This window comes from Meriones unguiculatus, chromosome 7 (genome assembly GCF_030254825.1).
Source record: "Meriones unguiculatus strain TT.TT164.6M chromosome 7, Bangor_MerUng_6.1, whole genome shotgun sequence".
Classification (NCBI taxonomy): domain Eukaryota; kingdom Metazoa; phylum Chordata; class Mammalia; order Rodentia; family Muridae; genus Meriones; species Meriones unguiculatus.
The window spans coordinates 14,562,935-14,582,500 of record NC_083355.1 but is presented as its reverse complement, the minus strand read 5'-3'; the positions used below and the strand labels follow the sequence as shown (position 1 = coordinate 14,582,500).

At 48.8% G+C, this 19,566-nt stretch overlaps 1 protein-coding gene across 1 annotated transcript in view; it reads right to left on the bottom strand.

Annotated features, from left to right (window-relative positions):
- Positions 1–19,566, bottom strand: part of Pitpnc1 (phosphatidylinositol transfer protein cytoplasmic 1) — a 247,599-nt gene that overhangs the window by 72,086 nt on the left and 155,947 nt on the right. Inside the window, exon 5 of the mRNA XM_060386515.1 lies at positions 13,614–13,685. Coding sequence (XP_060242498.1) covers positions 13,614–13,685 — 72 coding nt within the window. The remainder of the gene's footprint in view (positions 1–13,613; positions 13,686–19,566) is intronic.

The window sequence follows — 19,566 nt, the reverse complement described above, 5'->3', positions numbered from 1 at the left end:
GACTGTGAAAGCTGAGGGAACAGAAACAGCACTTTAGGGCTGAGGAGATGGCTCGTGGGCAGAAGAGTTTGCCATGTAAGCTTGGGGACCAGGTTCAAATCCCTAGAAACCACAGGGAGTACCCTAGGAACTAGGTGGCCTGGTATATGCAGCATCGAAAAAAACAAAACAAAAACAAAAACAAAACTGACCCTGTCTCAAACAAGATGGACAGTGAGGACAGACATGCATCTGCACTCACACAGGGAACATCCATTCACAAACATACAAACAAGTGCAATATTAGAATAAATAAACAAGGGGGTCTTACATGTACACTGAATGTCTGGAAAAATTGAAAGTATATATGATTGACCAGCTTATCAGATAGCATTATTATTCACCTCAGAAGATTCAGTACCAGGCTCGCTGAGCTACAGCTGAAACCCCGCCTGTCGACAACACAGAGCATGTGTGCAAATCCAGGAGCAGATGGGAGCATCAAACGGGAAAAATTGCTTAGAAACGGTGGCCACTGGAAATCATTAACTTCCTTCCACCCGCCCAGCCTCCTTCCATCATCCCCTCGTCCCACATTTTTCTTTTAAAGGGGCTAAAATACCTGGCAAGCGTCGCCCTGGAAGGTGTGTTTATCACTGAGATGGCATTTAGGGGATTTCAAGAGAAAGCCACTTTGTGGAGAGGTTGGCTCTGGACCTCCCTGTGGAAGGTGACACAGCTACTCCCTTTCCGGAGCTCTGACAAGTCATTTGCATTCCTAGGAGGCCTGTGGCTGTACAGGGAGGAGGAAATAAACACCCTTCCAGCCGGCTTATTTGGTGATCTCTCTTCAGCAGATGCTACTTCTGCACCCGCATTTCTTCCACACACAACGTTCAAGGCTGAAATGTAAATCATTGTAGTTTGAATGTAAATCGTCCCTCACAGGCTCATGCCTTAGACACGTGGTCTCCAGCTGTGGTGCTATTTTGGGAGGCTCTAGAGACTTCAGGAGCTAGGGCCTCACCAAAGGAAGTTTCCTGGGACCCAGTCCCTTCTTTTCCAAACACTCCCAATGCCATGGGCACCTAAGTAACCATGGGCTGAGAGCTCTGAAACTGTGAGCCAAAATGAATCCCCTCCCATTAAGTTTTTTGTTCTGTTAGGTCATTAGTGAAAAAATAATAGTAGTGAATTCATGGGCCAGTGAGATGCCTCAGCAGTCAAACTGCTTGCCACACAACCCCAGCAATATCCACTTTTTAAAAAGAGACAGATGTGGGCTGGAGAGATGGCTCAGAGGTCAAGAGCACTGTCTGCCCTTCCAGAGGTCCTGAGTTCAATTCCCAGCCACCACATGGTGGCTCAAAACCACCTATGGTGAGATCTGGTGCTCTTTTCTGGCGTGTAGGTATACATGCAAATAGAACACTCAATTACATAAAATAAATAAATAAATCTTAAAAAAAAAAAAGACAGATGTAGTAGCTCCTCTCCGTAATCCCACTTCCACTACAGTGAGATGAGAGTGGAAACAGAATCACCCAGAAGCTCACATGCACAGTCAGTGCATAGGTGCAAATGACAAGAAAGCCCCGGATTCAGCACTGTTGGAGGAAGAGAAGACTGACTCCCCCCAGTTGTCCACTGATGGCCACAGACATGTCACACGCAGGAGTGTGTAAGTGTATGCACACAACAAATAAGTATGAAGAAAACAGCTAGAGAAAGCAACTCATTCATGCACCCTGAAGGCCACTCAACATGCTCTGCAGGAGCGGGGGAGGGGACTGCACCGCAGGACCACACAGAGAAGGACGGCGCTGTCGCTCCTAATGACGAGGTGCTACTGCCACTGAGATGCATTTTATTTCCGGGTTGCTAATAACATGAAAGACGATGATGTTACAGTGGATGGAAGCATGGAGGCGCTGAGGATTGCAAGCACATTACAGACCTACTATGTGCACCCAGCGCTGTTCTGAGCACACTGCGTGGCTAGCGTGCTCTGTACCCATCAGGAGTTAGAACCATCAAACCAAGTGGCAAGGGCACGAAGGAAGTGAAGGAACGGGTCTAAGCCGGCTGCTGAGTGGCTGATGTGGGATTAGAGTCATCCGGGTCCAGTTCCAGATGCTGCCCCCTCCATCCCTTCACTATCCTGCTCCTCTACTGATGAGCACTGGCTTGAATAACACGCCAGGTGGATCTTGGAGGGGGCTGTGCCAAGCAGAGTCCTTTCCAGGTCAAAGCGACCCAAGGAAAGACAGCGTAAAAACCCAGAATGCAGCTCTAATCCCAGCACTCAGAAAGGCAGAGGCAGGCAGAGCTCTCTGAGTTCGAGGCCAGCCTGGTCTACAAAACAAGTCCAGGACAGCCAGGGCTACACAGAGAAATCCTGCCTCAAAAACAAAAACAAAAACCACCACCACCAAAAACCCAGAATGCCTATCTTCCTGGCAGGAAGTCACCTGGTCTGGTACGTGGGCCAGTGACCACACGCCCTCCTCCAGCTTGGTGAGGTAAACCCACAGCATGGTGAGAAGAGAGTGGGGACTGCAGGTTTCAGACATGAGGCCACGCAGCACCCCTACCCCCCCCCCATACTGCCCCAATGAACTTCACTATTCACAGTGCTGCAAGAGTCTGACTCTCAGGCCGTTCCCATGACTGAAGTCAAGGAGAAGGAAAGAACTGCCATTGACAGGACATGAGTCACCTCACTGAATCCTCTCGTGAGTCCTCTGACCCGAGCCTTGTTTTCTCATTGGTCATCTGGGATGTTCTAGCTGATGAACTCTCATGAGCTCCAGGCTGCAGAACACTGCTTGGCCGTGTTTGGCTCCAGGCTAGTCAGTGATTTCACTGAACTTAGTACATCACTCCTCTGCTGAGTGGGTCTGGCCAGCTGCTAGCTTTTGGCAGACTCTCTAAGTGTCCTCATCCAAAATGCTCCAAGACCCAAAGGTTGCTGGCTACCATCTGTCACCAGCAATCCATTTACAGCAATACCAAAAATGGCTCCCCAAACACAAACACAAAGAGCTAGGTAAATAAACAAGAAAGCGATGCTTTTTTTTTTTTTTTTTTTTTTTTTTAAGGAGAAGTACAGTAGTTTCCCACAGCAATTATGTTTCTTGTGAGGGGAAAAAATAGACAAATATTTGGAAAACAATTGCAAATCTGGGATGGGGCTGAGAATGGATTCTAGAAAGCTGGTGTGTGTGCATGTGTGTGTGTTTGTGTGCGTGTGTATGTGTGTGTGTGTGCGCGTGCGCGCGCGCTAGTGGGGGTGTCTCATCTCATGGAACAACATTGAGTGGATATCTTTTTTAATACTGAAAAGATGAGTCTGTCATGGAAGTTCACAACTGTAATCCTACTACTTGGGAAACAGAGGGAGGAGTCATGAATTCAAATCCATCTTGGGCTATGCAGGGAATCTGAGGCCAGCCTGGGCTATGTAAGGAAATCCCCACACAGAAGAAGGAAGAGGAGGTAGAGGAGGTGGAAGAGGAGGAGGAAGAAGAGGAGGAGGAGGAGGAGAAGCTGACATCCTTCTGCTCCTACTACAGGCTGACAACCATGATGAATTTGCTGTCTGTATAGCTGAGAAATGAAGTTGGTTATACAATATGTAACTAATCCACAAGCAAAATATTCCCAAATTGTTTCTAAATTTTTATTACACTTATTTGTCATGTGTGTCTGTACATGAATCGAATGAGGCAGTGGACATGTGCAGGTCAGAGGGTAAGTTGTGGGGGTGAGGTCTTGCCTTCCACAGTGTAAGCCCCAAGGATCAAGCCTGATTTGTTATGTAACAGCCAACACAACTTTGTCTATAGCACAAAGAGAAAGATGAAAATCTCCCATTTTTGTTCTCTGAGCAGAACCTGTCCTATTTTTGAACTTTTCCCCCCCACCTTGATTTTATAATCCATTTAGGACAAGCACCACCTATCCCCTGGGTACGACCCACCACATGCCGAGTGTCTAGACGTCAAAAGCTGGGTGTGGGGCTGCACGCCTGTAACTCCAGATCTGGGGAGGCAGAAGGAGGAAGGGTTGCTGAAAGTGTGAGGCGAGCTGGGCTGCAGGGTGGCGTGTGTCTGCTTATATCACTGTGATAGCTGCAGGAGAAACACCGTGGGAAGGCTCATCCACAAGTGACGGTGTAGCCCACTCAGAGGGTCACAGTGGAAGCTATACTGTGTCTTTTTATATCATGTCATATGAACTTTAATGTGTCATATGAACTCTACTCCTTGTGGGATTTGTTAGATGACCTTAGAATCGAGGTGTAATCTCTCTCTCTCTCTCTCTCTCTTTTAAGATTTATTTATTTTATATGCAACGGTGTTTTGTCTGAATGCACGAGTGTGTGAAGTTGTGAACTCCACCTGGGTGCTGGGAATTGAACCAGGGACCTCTGGAAGAGCAGTTAGTGCTCTCAACCACTGAGCCATCTCTCCAGCCCCGAGGCGTAACCTCTTGAATGATATTTATGAGGCAGGAGTCCTTTCCCTGGCACTCCAGTCACTCAGTGGTTTTAGCACCCACTGGTGGTGTGTCTCTGCCCTGGTAGTTGCAACATGGTCACCCAAACAATGACACTTCAGACTTGGACATTTCCTTTCTAGCTCCGACTCCCAGTTTCCCAACTGTGGCTCACCACTCTCTCTTTTGGGCCAGTCTGGTTACCTGTCTTGGTAAAAATGGCAGCAGCCAGCAGGGGGAGGCGGGTCTTTTCAGACTTGTCACAGCATGGTTGAAACAGGCCAAACGGGAAGCAAATACTAGAATTAAATACTAGACTTCTGCAGTCTTTAAGCTGTGTGTATTATTAGTGATGGATAATAATTCTAGTTGCCATTGTAACTACACCTCAGGTTCAGAAGGCCCATGTCACCCTGGACATACCTTCATTTGGCTCATGTTTGTTTGATTGTTTGCTTGTTTGAAACAGAGTTTCATTCCATGGTCTGGGTTGGCCTAGAACTCACTATATAGCCACTATATGGCTTTAAACTCAGGGCAATCCCCCTGCCTCAGATTCCTACCTGCTGGGGTAACAGGTATGAGTGACCACTCTTGGCTTGCTGCTGTTGTTACTTTAAACATCAAGCTTTCATGGAGCTGGAGAGCTGGCTTAGGAGTTAAGAGCATTGGCTGCTCTTATAGAGGACCTGGCTTCAATTTCTAACACCCACATAGAGGTTTACAACCACCAAGAATTCCAGTTCCAGGGGAATCTGATGGTCTCTTCTGGTCTCCATGGGTACTGCATATGGTACGCATATACATGCAGGCAACGGACTCATGCACATAAAAATAAATAGAAAAATATCTAAGAGAAAGGCCTAGTTTTCAGATCACAAATTGTACTACAAATAAGAGAGGACACATTTTGGAATCAGCTAAGACCCGTGTTTCTGTTGTCGTCGAAATGATACTTTTGGACAGAGATTAAGGACCATCATTGACTTTCCCCTTCACAGGCCCAAGTGGATAAAAATCCTCCCAAAAGAAAATGAGGTGTTCTGTACGCCCTTACGTATTTGTGTTGCTATACTAACTTATTGGAGAAAATGGTGGATTTTGTAGGTGGCTGGCTATAAAAATCTAAGGTTAAAAACAGAACTCTAAAGGTTGAGGACATCAGAGATGGTGTCTAAAAATAAAGTCACCACCTTTTCATCTCCCTATAACCTTCAGTTAGAGGCCCTCGAAGGAGAAGATGACCATCCTCGGAGACCAGGAATCTGGGCACTGTGTTTGTGACTGGCACCCCTGCTTCACAAATTAATATCAGTGCACTTTGCAACGTGTTAATAAATTACTGTGTGTTGCCCTCTGGATGTTGCAACTACCAATAATGAAATAAACTCTGCGATCACCAGTGAGGATCAACCCTGGATAAATCCAGCTGTCCTGGAACAACAGATTCCGCATTCCATCTGGTTTCTTCCAGGGCTGCTACTCGGGCTTGGGCTGGGAGTATGCCTGTCTGGCTTCATCTACAAGGCGAGGCCAGCGGAGTCTAGTCAGAGGTCAGACTGTTTATGTAGTTCTCCTAAAGGTGTCCCTGGGTGATGAAGTTTGATTTCTCTGGTGAGATTTGCAGTGAACTAAGTGAGATGGTGTCGTTTCCTAAAACCAAGAAGGACTCGATGATTGAAAATGAGTCTTAAGGGGCTGGAGAGATGGGTCAGTGGTTAGAGCTTTGACTGATTTTCTGAAGGACCCAGGTTTGATAGCCAGCATCTACTTAGTTGCTAAAAACTGTCTATAACTCCAGTCTCAGGGGATCGAACCCCTCTCCTGGCTTCTGCAGGCACTGCATACATATAGGTAAAGATAAGTAAATAAAAATTAAAAATTAAAAAAAAGCCATGCCTGATGGTACAGGCCTGTAATCTCAGCTAATGAAGTGGCTGAGGCAGGAGCATTGGTGGTTCAAGGCTAGCCTGAGCTACAAAGGAAGTTCAGGGCTAGCCTGGGCAACTTAGTGAGACTCTATCTCAATAAACTATGAAAAAAATACTGTGGAGAGCAGCTGAAGAAGATACATGACCTCTCTGTCTCACACACATACCCACCCACCCACACCCACACCCACACACACAGGACAGTAAAAATAAAAAAGGCCGGGGGAGGCTGTGTCTCAGTGGTAGATTGCTTGCTTAGCACGCACAAAACCCTGAAAATGAGATTGCCTTAGAGATTCATCCCGATTTTCTGCTCTCAGCTGTTTCCCAAGAACAGCAACACCATCATCGACCCAGGTCAAAGGTTAAAGCAAGAAACCCCCTATTTTCCTCTTTCTCTCAGACATATCAATTCCATCAGAAAGTAAGTGTTCTGAAAAAAAATGTATCCTTCTCTCTTGGTTTCATTCAGGGCCACCTCTCCGGTTCAAGCAACCATCTTGGCAAAGCAAAAACCAACACTGGACAACAAACAAAAACCCTAAACCGTTGGTCAGCAACACTTACTTGACAGTTTGGACCAAATCAAAGTTTCATCAGGAAAATGTTTCATCACCATTAACCTAAATACGGCCATGATGGCAGTGAAGGTGACATCAGATATGTGCACGTCACCTTCTAGTTTGTGTGGGGCTTTCTTGCACACTAATCTCCAGCATTATCAATTTCAAAATCCTTGATAAAGAGTCTCTGGTTGGCCAAAGGAACAGCCTATGGTGAGAGACTGGACGCGAGCAATTCACTGATCTGCCCGTCTCATAAGGAACAGCTCTGCTTTCTTTCGTTGCAACAAGAATGGACTGAAAACTCCACACTGCAAACACTTCTTCAGGGGAGGATGTGTGAGAGAGCTTAATTTCCTGGAACTGGAAAAGAAGGAGACGTTCTTTCCCTGTCACTAGAGGACTTCCCTCCAGGAAGAATTATATCCTTGGTGACACGGCTAACAAAATAGAGACAGGCTGATGGTTTATAAAAAAAAGATACTCCCGGGGGCTGGAGAGATGGCTCAGTAGTTAAGGGCACTGGCTGCTCAGCCAGACAGTCTGGGTTCAATCCCCAACGCCCACACAGCAGCTCACAGCTCTCTGTAACTCCACTTCCAGGGGGATCTGGCACCTCCAGACGTACATGCAGCCAAAACACCAATGCACATAAAATAAACATTTTCTTTTTTTTGAGCGTGAGAGTGTATCTGTATCCGTGTGCGTGGGTTAATGTTGGGATCATCTTGGAGTATCCTTCCACCTTAGTGCTTCAGGCAGGGTCCCTTAATCAAACCCAGAGCTCTCTGATGTGGCTAGTCTCCTCAGCACCTTGCTTGCCCTGAGGACCCGCCTCCATCTTCTGAGGCAGAGATGACAGGTTTTTGGGGGATCCAAACTTTGGTCCTCGGGCTTACAAGCCTGTATCTTTCCCCACAAACCACAAAGACCCTTTAGAGGCTCTTCTATTTTCATGAGCATGAAGAACTGAAGCTATTCGGACAGCCTGGCTTACTGAATATTCATATACTAAATCTGTTGGTGCTGAGATTGTTTTTGCCCCTTAGATTGACCCCGGGTGTGTGTGAAAAATCCTAACACCTAGATTCTACCCATGACCCGTCAAATCATGGTCCCTTGGACAGGGTCAGCAGCACAGGATTGCTGAGTTTTCTGAGTGATTTCCACATGCAGCCACGATTAAAACCACTGATCTAGACTGCCATGGGGGCAGGGGGGTGATGGTGGCACCTCCTATATATGCCCCAGCAAGAGAACAGGTGAGGCTCGGCCACCACAGCGTGAGCCCATTTGGAGAAGTCGGCTCTCTGGAGTATTCCATGATTCTGTGTGTTGGCCAGTGTTTGAACAACCTGCAAAAGTCCCAGAGGGATTGGGCCCTAAGTAGCTCACAGTGCTCAGGAGAGGGCTGGTGAGATGGCCCAGCACGTAAAGACTCTTGCTACCGAGCCTGATGTTTGATGCCTGAGCCCCACATGGTGGAAAGAAAGAGGCAATTCCTACACAATGTCTTCTGACTCCACATGTACACCACGGCACATGCGCGTGCTCTCTCGCACACACAAAATAAATAAATGTAATAACAATAAACAACCACAAACAACTCGGGTGATGACGGACGCCTGTAATCCCAGCAGCTGAGCAGGAAGAGGATGGTCCAAGAGGGAGGCCAGCCTTGCATGGAGCTCAAGGCTAGCCGGGGTCAAACAAACAACGAACAAACAAGCTAGCTGGCTAGGTTAGGTGAGCCCAGAGAGCATAGCCGGGGCTGAGAACTGCTACCTTGCATGGTGCCTGCTTCCTTTGGAAGAGGAAGCAGAGGCTGGACTGCCCCCATTAACCTCTTGGCAAAGAGTCACCCCACGGCAGGTGTTGCGGGAGTGGTCCCCCTTCAGCTGAACCAGGCTAAGCACACGCTCTCCAGCCCAGATTTATGGCCTTGGACAAACAACAGAACCTTGCCCTGGCATGGCCCCACGCTCCCCAGCGCTAATTAAGGCCTAAATAACTCCCATCAGTTTGTGCGTAAAATAAACCGGCCTCAATTTAAGACAACTTCCCCACTGAGGAACCGCAGCCTGCAGGTTTGCGCAGACATATGCTTACTAGTTTCTTCTTTAATGAGATGTTTCTGTCTAGTCATCCTGACAATGTGTTTTAACTAGATTTTGAATCACACTTATGACTGATAATAAGATAGCAACATGTACCCCATTCAGCCACTAATCGAAGCGATTATCACCAGAGTCTTTCAATGTAATTATTGCTTCTTAGCGGCATTCATTTCATTAAAATGTTGGCAGGTAGGGGTGGGGATGGTTGCGCGTAGACTCATGAAGGATGGGAGCTGCATGGCAAGACCACATACACAGAAAGGCAGAGGTGAACTGAGTTTATTAGAGTGAGTGAAATACCAAAAACACACTGCTCCACAGTCTAGCCTGGGCAGAACAAGGACACGCCTGAACAAGGCATGGGCTTCCAGCTTTGGGTTTGAAACCCTAGCTGGATAGAGACATCATGCCATCATTTATCCTTAGATAAATACACACTTGCAATTTGTAAGCATTTGGGAGGGAGAGTGGCATCCTAGGCCTTCTTTTTTTTCCTTCTGGGGTCAACATTAAACTGCTGCTGGCTATATGTAAATTACAGGAGGGCACAGAGGCAAAGTGGGGCAACCAAATAGAGCCGGGGGGCTCTGCGCCAGTGGGCCCAGGAGTCACGCATGGATTGCTGAGAGCAGAGTCAGGCAGAGGCTAGGGTAGGAAGTCCGAAGATTACAGGGGCTTGTCAATCTGGGAGGCTCAGGAGAGCCTCCCTGCCATCTACACGTGGAGAGCTGATATGAATTAACTCACATGGAATGGAGCTCAGAGCAAAAGCGATTAAGAAAGAAAACTTTTTTGTTTGTTTTTTGAAGACAGGGTTTCTCCGTGCAGCCCTGGCTGGCCTTGAACTCAGGTGAACCTACTGCCTCTGCTTGCCAAGTGCTGGGATTAAAGGTGGGCATGACCACCTGGCTGGAAAGACCATTAAAATTATTATTATTTTGTATTTTTCTTGCATGTATGTCTGTGTACCATGTGTGTGCCCGGTGCCTTTGAAGGACAGCAGATTGAGGGTGTCAGATCCCCTGGAGCTGGAGTGAGGCCAGTAACAGCCAGTCACTGAATGTGTGTGCTGGGAAATGAACCTTGGGCCCTCTGTTAGGGCAGCATCACTCTTCACCCCTGTACACTGAGGTGGGGAAGGCCGTGCAGCCACTGAAAGCCGTATGTGAGAGCTGGGGAGAGGATGGCTGCGCACTGCTCTGCAGGACCTAAGTTTGGGTCCCTGGCAGCTGCAAGAAAAAGCTGGGCACGGTACCTTCCACTCCCCTGTAATCTCAGAGTGAGAGAGGCTGAGATGGGCCAATCCGTGAGCCTGCCTAGCAGTGAGCTCCGGGTTCAGTGAGAGACGTGCTTCCAAAAAGTAAGGTGGGGAAAGATTGAGAATTACAGTGTCAACCTCCTGCCTCTACACACACACACACACACACACACACACACACACACACACACACACGTAAAATCAAGTTGGGAAGGCTCTGGCATGCCTTGTTAAAAATAGCACACCCGTATGATTCATTTTGGGAGGAACTGGTTAAAAACCAAATCGCAGTAATGTATAATGTGAGCCAAAGGGATACAGGTATTCATCTCTGAATCATGGCTTTCCTTTTGTTTTTGGAGCTTTTTTTTTTCATTGCATGCTTTAAGTTTTTAAAAAACTGTATATTAATTTTCCAATCAGAAAAGGTCATCATTTGCCAAGATTAGCATGCAGCCTTTGTGACACTGTTTCTAGACATTGCAGTTTTGAGAAAGCTGGCCAGCAAAGGGCACCCATTTCAGGCTGTGGACGGGCACGGCCCCTCTCCATTTCCTTTGTGTGACCACATGGAGGTGATGCTCACTATGGAATTCCTGAACCTGGTGGGAGGAGCGCACCCCAGCTGGTGATACTAGTCTCTCTGCACAGTTCCGGAAACTCCGGCGCAGCCATGTGGTTGGAAGCACCGCTGGGAAGATCAACCGAGTACTCAGATTGTTTTTCCTAGAAAGGTCAAGGTTTGTGGGTCATGGGACCACTGCATCTGCGGCTGAGAAGCATCCTATGTACTGGATGAGTGTGGCTGGGAGCCGGCAAATCTTTATTAAGAAAGTAGTCTGGGGTGGGGAGATGGCTTAGTGGCCAAGCACCTACCATGCCTGTGAGGCCCAGAGTTCTGGTCTCTGGGACTCACACAGGCTACGTGGACAAGGCGGCCTGTCTGTAACTCCAGTCCTTAGAAGACACAAGAGTCCCAGAACAAGGGGCTGGCCAGGCTAGCCGTTTCGGGCAGTTCTGGGTTCACCTGAGAGACGCTGCCTCAATGAATAGGGTGGGGAGTGATCCAGGAAAATGACTGGCATCAACCCCAGGCCTCCAAACACATCACCACGCCTGCACACGTCCCCTCGGGCACTTGGGCACCCGTCCATGAATATACATACCCACCTATAGCTATGAACAGAAAACCGAACCAAACCATACCAGAGCAGTTTGCCGTCACCCAAAGAGCTCCGCCTTCCTGCTAATTAATAGTCCAGAAACAGGAGAGAGCAGAGAGCAGCCGGATTGCCCCTGTTCTGCTCCCACGACCAGAGGCAACCCCTCACACTGGGAGGTCTTCTACTGTGCTCAGGGTTTCCTCTGTTAGAGATGCTGATCGTGGTTTTCTAGATAATCAGTCAGTATCCGAAAGTAGGGAAATGAGTCTGTTTTTTTTGTTTTGTTTCTTTGTTTGTTTTTTTGCTTGTTTTGCTGGCTTCAAACCTCAGATCCTCTTCCCTTGGCCCCTCCCCACCAAGGGCTAGGATTACGGGTATGTGCCACCATGCCCAGTATTCCTGCATTTTTAATACCCTCCAAATGACTCCGGTGGTATGTAAACAGAAGGTATTTAATACTCCCTTGCTGAAGAATGAATGAATGAATGAATGAATGAATGAGTGAGTGAATATCTTCTTCAGGTGAACTATAGTAAAACACAGTTTTGAGTGTCATCTCCTGAGAACCACTGAAACTTCATCCAGGCAAAGTTGAGTCACTCCTAAATTAGATAACTCGTATTCCCAGTCCTCCGGAGAATGATGGCCTGAACAAGGTGGCCTAGGAAGAGTCAGGACAGCAGGTCGCACAGGAATTGCCCAGCAGCCCTGGTCTCTGCTAGTCACTCTTTATCCTTGCAAGGTAGCTAGTGCCTGCCCCACAAATACAGCCGTTTCGGGCAGTTCTGGGTACTCTCTAAGGAGTTTGGTCCTGCTCAGGGCAAGAAGATTTAAAATGTTTCTAGGTGTCAACACACACACAATTACTAAGCAGGGCTGGCCAACTGTCCTTTTTACAGACTCCTTCCTAGACCTTCTCCCCACCAGTTTTCAGGTTGTTGGTGTTCATGAGTCTTTAGGACTTGCCTGGTGGCACCTTGGGGCCTCTGTCACCCCTGCTTCCTGTTTTGCATTCATTCTCTTGGCTCAGTCAAAGGAGTCAGCATGCCCTGTAACCCTCTGTCACCCGCATGTCAGTCTTTATTCTCTATAAACACAAACTGTGTCAAGAGGTGGAAATTTCCTATAGATTCTAGATTCCTTTTTCACTCTGATGGAACCCACAGACCCATTATTGGTGAGCCCCTTGGTTCCACCAAAACATTCCTTCCCAAGGGAAAGAAACTAAAAAAATCACATGACCTCCTTTGGAAGAATCTGCCAGATGGATTTTGGACTTTTAAAAACATTTGTGTGTGTGTGTATGTCTGTGTGTCTCTCTTCTGTATGCATGTGTGTGTCTGTGCACATGAGTACAGGTGCCTGTGGAAGCCAGAAGAGGGTGACAGATTCCCTGAATTGAATTACAGGCATCTGAGATGCCTAATATGGGTGTTGGGAATTGAACTTAGGTCCTCTGCAAGAGCAATATGTGTTCCTAACCATTGAGCCATGTCTGCCGGCTCCAAAGGATGGATTTTAAGCAACACTAATAAAGTATGTGGCTAATTTTTTTCAAAAGTCAGCATGGTCACCCTGATTGCCAAGCTACACTTGAGCACACATGCACATGAATATAAAATATGGTCTACATATATTTTAGTATGAACATGTACCTGGTTATGTTCATTTCTGTAAGTGCTTTTTGTTTGTTTTTATGAGGCAAGATCTCATGTGACCAGAAAGACCCTGAATCTGTGATCCTCTGAAACTCCACCCCTCAAGTGCTGGGGTTACGGACACGTGCTACCACACTGAACTCTGAGCAAATTCCAGTTCCCATTGAGAAGTGTTAATACAGCAGTCACAAATGGAATCCAGGAGATCTGCTTTCCCATGGTGCTCTTCTCTCATGGCAACCACTTACATTACGGGAGTGCCCAATGGAAGGACACACAGGTTAGAAACAGGAAAGCTAGATTATAAGGTATTCCACACCTCATCCCAGAGGTCCAAGGTTGGAGCCTCTGAGGTCCCAGGCACGGACCAGGGCCGGGAGGAGTGACCTTCAGAGGCCAAGAACCGAGGGCGCAGAGTGAGAGGGCTGTCAGAGGGTTACTCACACTGTCGTTGCTTCCTTTGTTGTCTTCGTACTTGGTTTCTATATGGATGGAGAATTTCGGCAGAAAGGAACACTGTGGAGAGAAAGCAGACCCTGATTAGCACCACAGTTTGCTCGTGTCACGTCTTTACTGTGGCATGGGGCTGCTGGCATGGCCATTAGGCCGGGAGCACAGATCTACAGCAGAAATGGTATCCGTCAATAAGATACATAGCAGTAACTATGTTCCGTAGAAGAGGCCACCACAATGAATGCCATTTCTTCCTGAAGTGACACCAGAGGCCGTGAGCAGTGTTGGAGAGGTGAGCGGCCCAGGGCGTTTGCAAACGGAATACGTGCCGGTAATCCTGACGCCGCCATGGGAATGTAGACACCCGTCACAGAGGCCATCTCCAGGTCTCGGATGCTCACCTGTTCACTAGGGGCCACCGCAATCTCTATGTTAAGGCGCATATAAGACCAGTGGAGTGGCACAACACAACCTTGAGAGCAGAGATTATTGGCCAGATAGGTGTGTGTGTCTGTGGCATGTGTGTGTACATACATGTGTGTGCATGCATGTAAGCGTATAAATGCTCTCTGTTAGGTGTTTTCCTCATCACTCTCCACCTTTAGGTGGGGGGAGGCAGGATGAGACAGGGTCTCTCTATGTGGTCCTGACTGTTCTGGAACTCGCCGTGTAGACCAGGCTGGCCTCCAACTCATAGAGATCCACCTGCCTCTCCAGTGTTGTGATTAAAGGTGTGTGCCACCAAGCCTGGCCTTACTTTTTTTTTAAGTTACAAAAAAAATATTTTTTTATGTGCACTGGTGTTTTGCCTACACATGTGTCTGTGTGAGGGTTACAGGCACTGGAACTGGAGTTACAGGCAGCTGTGAGCTACCACGTGGGTTCTGGGAATTGAACCTGGGTCCTCTGAAAGAGCGGCCTGTGGTCTTCACCACTGAACCGTGTCTCCAGCCGGCCTCCCCCACCTTGTTTTAAGGACAGACAGAGCACTAGAGCTCAGCACGTCAGTTAGGGGAGCTGCAGGAATCTGCTTGTCTCCACACTTTCCCAACAGCCAGCAAGGAGATGATGCTGGGTACCTCTGTTCCTGTATTTTATGTGAGGGCTGGAGAGCCAAGCATAGGTCATCATGCTTGCAGGCAAGCCTTTTACCCCACAAGCAAGCTCCCTGGCCTCCAGGATTTTTTTTTTTTTTTTAACACATAATGTTAAAGGGCTGGCAAGGTGACTCAGCAGGAAAAGCACTTGCCACTCACGTCTGACCACCTGACTTCTGTCCCCAGAACTCGTGTCAAAAAGCCAGATGTGACATCGTGGGTCTGTATTCCTGCTCTTCCCACGGCAAACGGGAAGCAGAGGCAAGAATTTTCTGGAAGCTTGTGGGCCAGCTAGCCTGGGGTACACAGCATAGCAGAAACAGCAAGAGAAACCCAGCCTCAAAATAAGGTGGAAAGAGAGATCTGAATTTTAAAAGTTGTCCTCTTAACTTCTCTCACCCCTCCCCCCAAACTCATGATCGACTAGGGACACTACAAGAGATAAATAAAATGATGTGACTAAAAAAAATAGCGTCAAAAGGCCGAGATCACAGCTCCATGGTAGAGCATGGGCTTGGCATGGGTAAGGTCTTGAGTCTGACATTCAGAACTGAAACACGCATGTGTAACTGAGCAGCAAGCAAGGAGTCAGTGAACAGCAGAGATCAGCATGAGGCAGCCAGAGGCCTTATCTGTAAGGCTGCCCTGGTGTCCCTGTCTCACCAGGCCCCACTGCGTCTCTATTAGATCTGAAAGGTCAGGCAGCCTGAGAGGATGTTGATGGATGTGGGTGTCCCCGGCCTCCTCCTGGCACTGGGCTGGGCATTACCCTTCCTGAACACTGGAGATGGGATCGAAGGCTAATGCTCACAATGACCCGGTGATCTCACTGGGACCTGCAGGTATCAGATGCAAGAGACATGGCTCGTTCTGGTCGAAGTCCCAAGAGGCCATGTTCTCTGCCACAGGCATTTTCTGAATGTTTCCAAGTTCCTGAATGCTTGCAGAGTCCCCAAGGGGTAAATGCTAATATTATCATCCCTCCTTTCAAGATGAGGGATGGAGCCATCGAGAGGTTAAGTAAATGGCTTACAGTCACACAGCTGGTGCGTCACAGAATCAGCACGGAAAGCTGCGTCGCTGGATCCCAGAGTCCACGCTCTTGACTACTGGGGCCCTCAGGAGTGGTTTTCAGTGGTCCAGCGGCTCTCCAGTCCAGCGACAGCAGCAGCAGCACTCTAGAATTCGGCTAGGGATGTACCCTCCCGGGGTCTACCCTGGGCAACTGATTCTAAAACCTTGGAGGTGGAGTCCAGCAATGTAAGGTTGCACAAACCCCCCAGGGGCGTGGTGAGGCATGTGCTGGTGGGAAAACTGGCTTAGTACCGCATCCACGGGGAGGAAACCGAGAGAGGGGGACAGCTTCTGTCCCAGCATCCACGGATACCACCTGAGCTCACTGAGCCTCCCCTCCACTGTAGCTACACTCCCCCGCTCAGCTCAGCAGAGACCCTGGGGACGCCTGTCTCAGAAGCAGGGGACAAACCACGGCTAATTTCCCTGACGCCTCACGCCTGCGTGCACCTGGCATCTACCCGCCTTGATCTGAGAGAGGTAATCGAAGCAGTGACTAAGGACACACGAAGACAACCAACCCCAGTAATTGCCTCGATGGAGGCTGAGGCACTGCGGTGATTTATTAGCACCTTCCCCGCTGTCGCCTATCCAACCTCTCACTCCTAGCCGCTGCCCTCACACCCATTTCCAGGGACTTCCAGGGAGGAAGGCTAGTCACCGCGAGTCAAGACTGGCACCGCTGGGGCCCCTGGCAGAACCTTGATTGGCTCACGAGCATGGGAGATGTCCTAGCGGAGAGACCCTCTTAAGGATAACAAGCCTTTAGGGAAATCAATATTTGTACTTGCAAATCTGTGACTCATCCGAGAGGGCCAATCCGACGACGAGGAGTCAGAGAAGGCAACACAGGGTGTGAATCGGCCTGGGGCACCGTGGAGGTGTTTGTGAGTGTGTTTCTGTGCGCCCCCGAGTGTCTTCCTCCACCAGCCTTCCCCTTGTTGTTTTGAGACAAGGTCTCTCGTTCAACCTGAAACTCGCCAGACTGCGCAGCTCCCCCGGGATTTCTTCTGTGTTTCCCTAGCACGGACAGATGGACAGACGGATGCCACAGGCGCACACATCCATCCAGCTTTTTTGATGTGGGTGCCTGGGACCCAAGCTCAGGTCGGGACGCTTGTGTGGCAAACGCTTAACCAGCCGGTCCTCTCCTCAGCCTGTGTCCCACCCCCACCCCCACCCCAAACTGATCTTCTAAACTACTTATCTAGGTCAAGCAAATAAATTCCGGCCTTTGGGTTTCAAACCCAAATACGAAATGCAAAAAGCTTGTTATGCAAATCTGCAGGTGTTGCTGTTTGGAGTGGAGGATGGAGGTTATTTTCCTAGCAGAAAAAGGCGAGGCTGCCTACATCAGGGCTGCAGGTGCGCCTGCCCTCAGCGAGCCAGCAGGACGAGGACCGAAGGAGCCCTGTCCCGGGTTGGAGAGGGCATTTTGAAGGGGGACAGGTGAGGCGGGGGGTGGTTGTGATAATCTTATCTAATGGCTTTTGTCTTGGGGTGCTGGCATGTGAGAGTCTCAAGACAACATCAGGAGTCTCCTTGGGGAAGGGCACATGCCGCCAAGCTGACAGCATGAGCTCAACCGTCAGAGCCCGAATGGTGGAAGAAAAGAACTGACTCCTACAAACTGTCCTCTGACCTCTACAGGTGCACCACACGACACATGAGTGCATAAGCACACACACATACGCACACATATACAGACACATAAATCCACACATGCACATATACATGTGCACGCATGTAACATATATGCACACACAGACACTCATATGCGCGCACACACACGTGTGCACACACACACACACACACACACACTGAATGTTAAGATGACCAGAAGCTTCCGTGGCTGCAGTTGCTTTAAAATTATTATTAAACTCTCGGGTGAGATGTTCATCTTTAACAATGCTTAGAGATTTATTTTAATGTTTTGAGATGTTATTTGTTTCTATTTTATGTGTACAGGTATGTTATGTCTACAGGTGTTTTGCCTGCATGTATGTCTGTGCACCACATGCATGTAGTATCTGTGGAGGCCAGAAGAGGGCATCAGGTGCCCTGGGACTAGAGTTACAGATGGTTCTTGGCCATTACGTGGTTTCAGGGAATTGAACCCAGGTCCTCTGGTGGAGCCGCCAAGTGCTCTTAACCGCTGAGCAAAATGCTTCTTTTAAGATTAGCACCTGGGGTCAGGCAGTCTAGCCAAATAGGCAAGCTCAAGGTTTCAAAAGTCAAACGGACAGGGACGAAGGAGGACGGTCAAATGTCTACCTCTGGCCTCTGTTCACACACGCACAGACATAAGTGAATAAACCTGTCCATCCATACAGGCCAGTGTCTGTCGAGCGGCAGCCAGCCTTCACTATCAGCCTTCTATTTCTCCCTCCAAAAACCAGTGACTGCAAGCACCCCCTCCCTGGTCTTCCACTCTTCCTCTCTTCAAGTTGTTCCCCCCCCTTTTACTTTTAGATTAATTAGCGTGTGTGTGGTGTGTGTGTGTGTACATGTCACGCATGTGTGTAGAGGTCAGAGGAAAACTTGATTGAGTTTGTTCTCTCCATCTGCTGTGTGGGTTTGGGGGATCTGAACTCAAGTTTTCTGAGATGCACCTTCACCCACTGAGCATCTCTCTGGCCCAAACCTCACAGCTGACTTGTGAAGACAGACACACCGACAGCCCCCTCCACTGCCAACCTCAGCTATTTATCTTTGCTTCTTACTCTTCGTGACTCCGAGAATGACACCACTCTCTGCTTCCCCACTGCACACACCACCATGAAAAGAACTGGTGTTCCCGTCAGTGACTTGGGCTCGAAAGGGAAATATCCTGACTTTTGCCACCCCCAGTCCAGAATGGGGACAATCCTTATTCACACTGTAGGTGTGCTCAGAAGATCAATGATTGTACAAGCAATCTCTAGCCCCGTTCTTAGATTTCCCTGTGCAGTCCTGGCTGTCCTGCAACTCACTCTGAGGACCAGGCTGGCCTCCAACTCAGAGATGTGCCTGCCCTGCCTCTGCCTCCCAAGTGCCTGCATTAAAGGCCTTGGGCTCCCCTCCCCCCTGCAGTTCTAGCCTGGCGATCTCATTCACGTCACCAAGTTTGGTCACAGACACCTTTACCTTCTTGCTGGCCCAGTAGCCCTCTTTTCAGCCTCCATTTTGACACAGGGCGGTCTCACTGTTACTCAGACCAGGCAAGGCCTCCTAGGTAGCTTTGATAGGAGCTGAGAGCCCAGGGTGAATGTAGGCCCACGCACAATCAAGGCCACACCCATTCCCGTCACCTCTAGCTGCCAGACTTTGCGCCCGCAGTTCTCCCGAGGAAATCCCGGCCAAAGAACACCTGAGTCACCACTTCTGAATGACCTGCCCCGGTGAGGAGGCATGGGTCCGCCTGTCTCATCATAGGGCCCCTCCCCTTATCCTCCTTACTCTTCGCTGCCCAAATGACCAGCTCCCGCAGGATTTTGCTTCCTCATGAGGTCCTACTGCCATGGAGAATGGCATACAGTCAGCCCAGTTGCTGCTCCTCAGTAGCCAAGCTGCATATTCAACTAACCCCCAATAATATTTTCTACGATTTAATATTTTCCCACAGCTAGGACTACACCACTAGCCCTATCCGGGGGGGAAAGAGAGGGGACCTTCACCTGCCAGCCCTGGACTCTCTCAAACTCTGCCTCATCTCCTAAAAAACACGGACACGTTTCCTTGGATGAGAAGGATTCCAGGTCACCAAGGGACCTGTTACAAGGGAGAAAGAAGCC